The sequence below is a fragment of the Amblyraja radiata genome, chromosome 19 (assembly GCF_010909765.2).
Source record: "Amblyraja radiata isolate CabotCenter1 chromosome 19, sAmbRad1.1.pri, whole genome shotgun sequence".
Classification (NCBI taxonomy): domain Eukaryota; kingdom Metazoa; phylum Chordata; class Chondrichthyes; order Rajiformes; family Rajidae; genus Amblyraja; species Amblyraja radiata.
This window is the reverse complement of record NC_045974.1, coordinates 1,604,764-1,609,224: the sequence shown is the minus strand read 5'-3', so window position 1 is coordinate 1,609,224 and position 4,461 is coordinate 1,604,764. Positions and strand designations below refer to the sequence as shown.

Here is a 4,461-nt window from a genome sequence, read left to right as displayed (position 1 = left end):
CTTACACATTTTGGTAAGGTGGGATGTGTGCGGGGCTGTGTTTGCGGGGGTTGTCAGGAGGGCGGCGCTGGTGAGTCTCATCGTTGCCACTAACACCACTGGGCGCCTGACCCCCTCTCTCTGTCTGTCTCTCTCGCCTGGCCGGCGGGGGAAGGGTGGGGTAGTGGCAGAGAGAGAGGGAGAGGATTGCTTGTCAATAACCAGGCGCGTTTAGATCATAGCACGGTGGCTGGCTGGCAGGCAGGCAGCAGCTCGCTGGTTGCCCGGGATCCCAAGTCTGGTGCAGCCGGGCGGGACCGTGGGCGGCGCTCCGTGTTTCTGGACCAATTGCACGGTGCTCTCTTTTTAAAATTCCCTGTCCGTCACTCGGTTTCCTCTTCGTCAACCTCCTTCGCCATATTGGGTAACTGAAAAAAAGCCAGTTTTTTTTCCGCCTTATTAGAGAGTGAGTCTTGCGGAGATACGCCGTAAACGGTTGTTGTTGGCGTTTTTTTTTTGGGAGGGGGGGGGGGGGTGGTGTTTTGTTTTGCTTTGGTTCTGCGCGTTGGAGCTTCGGCGAGAATTGCACGGGCGCGCAAGCTTTGCAATTTCTGCTGCTTTACTTGTCGGGGCTGTGGACGGCTCGCAGCGAGAAGGGGAGGCAGGCAGGCAGGCAGGGAGGGGGGTGGTGGTGGTGGTGGGGAGGGGAGGGGGGGGGGGGGGGGGTTGTTACGAAGGGAAAAAAAATGTCAAACGTACGCATTTCTAATGGTAGTCCTTCGCTGGAACTAATGGCAGCGCAGATAACAGGGAACGCGAAACCCACTGCTTGTCGCAGCCTCTTCGGTCCCGTAGACCACGACGTGTTGAACCGAGACTTGCAGCTGAAAAAACAAGAGATTCACGAGCAGGACAGAGGGAGATGGAACTACGACTTCGAGAAGGACAAGCCGTTGGATGGAAATTACAAATGGGAAGCAGTGGATCGTGAAGATGTGCCTAATTTTTACTGGCGCCCCTCCAGAGAGCAAGTGTCACCGGCCGAGCAGTGCGGGATTGATGTGAACGGGAACCATGCGATAGTTTACACAGGGACCCGGCTTCAGGGCGACACGGACTTAGCGAACCTACAGCGGGAGGAACCGGTCACAGAGCGGTGCAGCAGTCCCCGTAAGCGGTCTGCCTCAGGCGGTAGGTGACAAAGATGCGTTCTGTTAAAAAGCCACAGGATCCATTTTCAAACGGACCTTTCTGACCTTTTAATACACGTTTTAAAAAAAAAATCGCCCAACCAGTAATTTTCTTGCATTTCACGCGGAACCTGCAGTCCTTTGGTTTGTCTGCGGTTAATCTGAAATAAATCCCTCTACGTTTGAAAAAGGATACTACAATTTCAGGGGCCTTATTTATATTTAAAACAAATAAGATGAACCAAACGTCCTTTTTTATAAAAATGCTTTTGTTGATATGTGGTTGACTAATGCCGGTAAACACTGGGCAAGTCAGAACAGAAATTACCTCGAAATTTATTGACATCCTTATTGGAGATGTTCTGTTTTAATGTATTTTTTGTGTGGTTATGTAATTTGTAGATGACATCCCAGACGCAAAGAGGTTCAATGCGAAGACCGAAACAGACTGGTCAACAAATTCTCCCACTGCGGGCACATTAGAGAAGACACCGAAAAAAACGATTTCTCGTGGACATCAAACATAGAAATCACAAGGTAGTTTAAAAAAAAAAATTACGACTTTTAGTTTTCGTGGGCGAATCTTCGTGTGGTTTTTAATTGTTGGAAGCTTGAGGTGTAACTGTAGCAAAAGCAGAGAGAACATCTTGCTTTGACCAATTGGCCCGGCGGTCACAAGTTGAGGATTTGAAGCTGATCTGGATTGCAATGTCACTAATGTTTCTTTAATTCGAAAACGACACGTATGCGCAGGTGATTGTTTCCAGCTGGTTTTCAAATAACAATGCCCACTCAGGAGCGTCCTGCGAGGCTATCGAAACGTCGCCGTGACTGTCTTAAATTACTTCACCACCTAATAATGTAGACTTTATTGCCCATTTGTTGCAATAACAGAATGATATCAGTGCATACAATCACAAGAACGTTTCTGTAGGACCAACCTTCACGGTGATATAAAATAATCTCATTTAAAACCTGACCAATATCACTTATCTCATCGGCTGTAGTACCTTGGGCAAACGTCCATAGAAGTGTCTTAACTAATTTCAACATGTTACCTAATGCCTTTACATTCCTTTCACTGCCCCTTAGACTAAATATTACACGAAGGTGGCGGGTGGGGTAGGTGTGGATGACTGGGGGAAGGAAGCTTTGAAGTGGCTAGTCACAATAAACGGAATTAACAGTGGTTGCAGTAGAGCAGATACCCGTGTTCAATCCTCCACACGGTCTACCCCAAACCGGGGCGTTGGAAATAAAATTCTCATTCACTGGTGAAAAGTCGCGTACGCTACGTTTATGGTTAGTCCCAGATAGCACGGTATGACATTTCATTCACTTGGCATTGAATCTTTGCAAAAATATTTCACTTAATCAGTTGCAGATGCTGAAATATTCACAATTTGTTTCGAGTCGAATACCGTTTGGTATTTTGATTGATTTTCGGATCCAATTTCTTAAAAGTCCAGGGAAGAGCTGCTGCTATTGTCGGTAGATGCTGTCAGTGTCAAACACCTCGTTCCCTTCACCAATGGTTCTATAACTAGAGAACAAATTCACTTGTTTAGAAATGGCCTTTGAAAGTTGCAATGGCAATTATTGTTTGCTAATCCGATAATACTAATTAATCTATTGAAACGTTACAACACCCCAACTGTATGTGTGTTTTGCAGTAAATTTCTGACATGCTGCCTGAAATAGTTTTCTTGTAGATTACTTCAAGAGCAAGGTATAACACTCGATAAGTCTGAAGGGGGTGTGTGTTATTGTCTTGTGGGGGAGAAGACCAAATTAATATTGCTCCCGGTGTTACTTGCTTCAAATCACCGGTTGCTTTAGCAACTTTTGGGACAGCTGCACTCGACATGGGTGGCTTGAAGTGAACAGCGTGGCTGTGCCAATTAGGATCTAAGTAATGAAAACAATTAGAAAGAAAATACAGAAGTCTGAAGAAGTGTCCAGACCCCAAACGTCACCTACCCATGTTCTCCAGAGATGCTGCCTGACAACCTTGTCATTGCAAATTATACTGGGTTAAAATATTATAAATTGTTTAGAGCTGTGTTTCCATTTTGGGGGGAAAGATACACTTAATTTTAAACTGTATTTGTGTTTTCCTTGTTTCAGACACGATGATCCTCTTTTCCTTGTTCATCTATGGCAGTGCTTACTGGAGGAGGGACCCGTTCCTCACACACACACACACATATCGTTGCCTCTCCCATGGTGGAGAGAGTCCAAGCACTGAACTCAAGTGAACACTAAAACCGCCCATTTTAGAATGGATATATCGCAGTGCAATTAGGTTCTTCCTTTTCACTTGGCTGATTTTACTACCTGTGTATATAGTTTTTTTTTGTAGCACATAAACCAGTTTGGTGGGGAAAAGAGAGAGGGGGGGGGGGGGGGGGGGAATGGAAACATGTTAAAAGTTCAGAGTTTAGAAAAAAATATATGATTTGAATAGCAGCAATGTAGGTTTTTTTCCCTATGGACTTGCAAAACTACCGAGCTGTGTATTGTATGTTAAAAAAAAATAAAAAAATTCTAATGTACCTGTGTACATAACTTTGTAAAGACACTGAGAAATTATACTAACTTATTTATGTTAAAAAGAATTGATGTTTTTGTTTTGGATTCTAGAAGATAATTTTCCGTTAAACCACGGTGGCATATTTTCATGTGGATTTGTAAATGCTTTAATGTAGATTTTTCTCCTCTATTGTGCCTGTCATGATGTAAGGCCATGCTGGAAAGAAAAAGCGTCCTGAGCCAGGCTTGTTTTCTGCCTTAGCATTGGTTATATTTCTCTTTTTGTTTGTTTTGTAACGTGTGGAAAGATGCTGCCTTTTGGTTTGCATCGTGAAATCAAATAAAGAAAAATGTACAATACCCCCTTTTTTAAAGTGTGTGATTCACAGCTGTTTCGCGTGTTACTAATGACAATTAACTACTTAATTGGAGGGAGAAGAGGGTGCAGATGCTGATTGACGAACGAGGTAACGTTGGGTGGATTTCAGCCTCATGTACGGTCAGGAAGGTGGTTTGAATGTTTAATTCAATACTTGAATTGTTGTCAACGTCCTACCTTTGCAACTGATTTTGTCAATGCTGGATGAAAGATTATAACATGTTTGCAGCACTATCTTTTCATAACATCGCTGACCTACCCCTATCCACCCTGGAACGATTTTTTTCTGAGGCTTATAGATTTTTTAAAAACATAAGTGCATCAGTTTTGGGCGTGATTTTTAGGTTGGAGGTGGGGCGGCGTCCACAACTCTCTGCCTGA

The 4,461-nt window shown here is 44.0% G+C and overlaps 1 protein-coding gene across 1 annotated transcript; it reads left to right on the top strand.

The window, feature by feature from the left end:
* The first annotated feature begins 686 nt into the window (after positions 1-686).
* On the top strand, positions 687-4,061 carry cdkn1b (cyclin dependent kinase inhibitor 1B). The gene is made up of 3 exons (XM_033037417.1): positions 687-1,170; positions 1,572-1,706; positions 3,297-4,061. Exons 1-2 carry the CDS (start codon positions 726-728, stop codon positions 1,694-1,696), a joined length of 570 nt encoding a protein of 189 aa, XP_032893308.1. The 5' UTR covers positions 687-725; the 3' UTR covers positions 1,697-1,706; positions 3,297-4,061.
* Positions 4,062-4,461: the final 400 nt, after the last annotated feature.

Excerpts from the sequence above, each read along its gene's own strand:
- cdkn1b (XM_033037417.1), top strand. The coding sequence starts at position 726 with ATGTCAAACGTACGCATTTCTAATGGTAGTCCTTCGCTGGAACTAATG. Across the intron at positions 1,171-1,571 it reads TAAGCGGTCTGCCTCAGGCG|ATGACATCCCAGACGCAAAG; the intron begins GTAGGTGACAAA and ends TGTAATTTGTAG.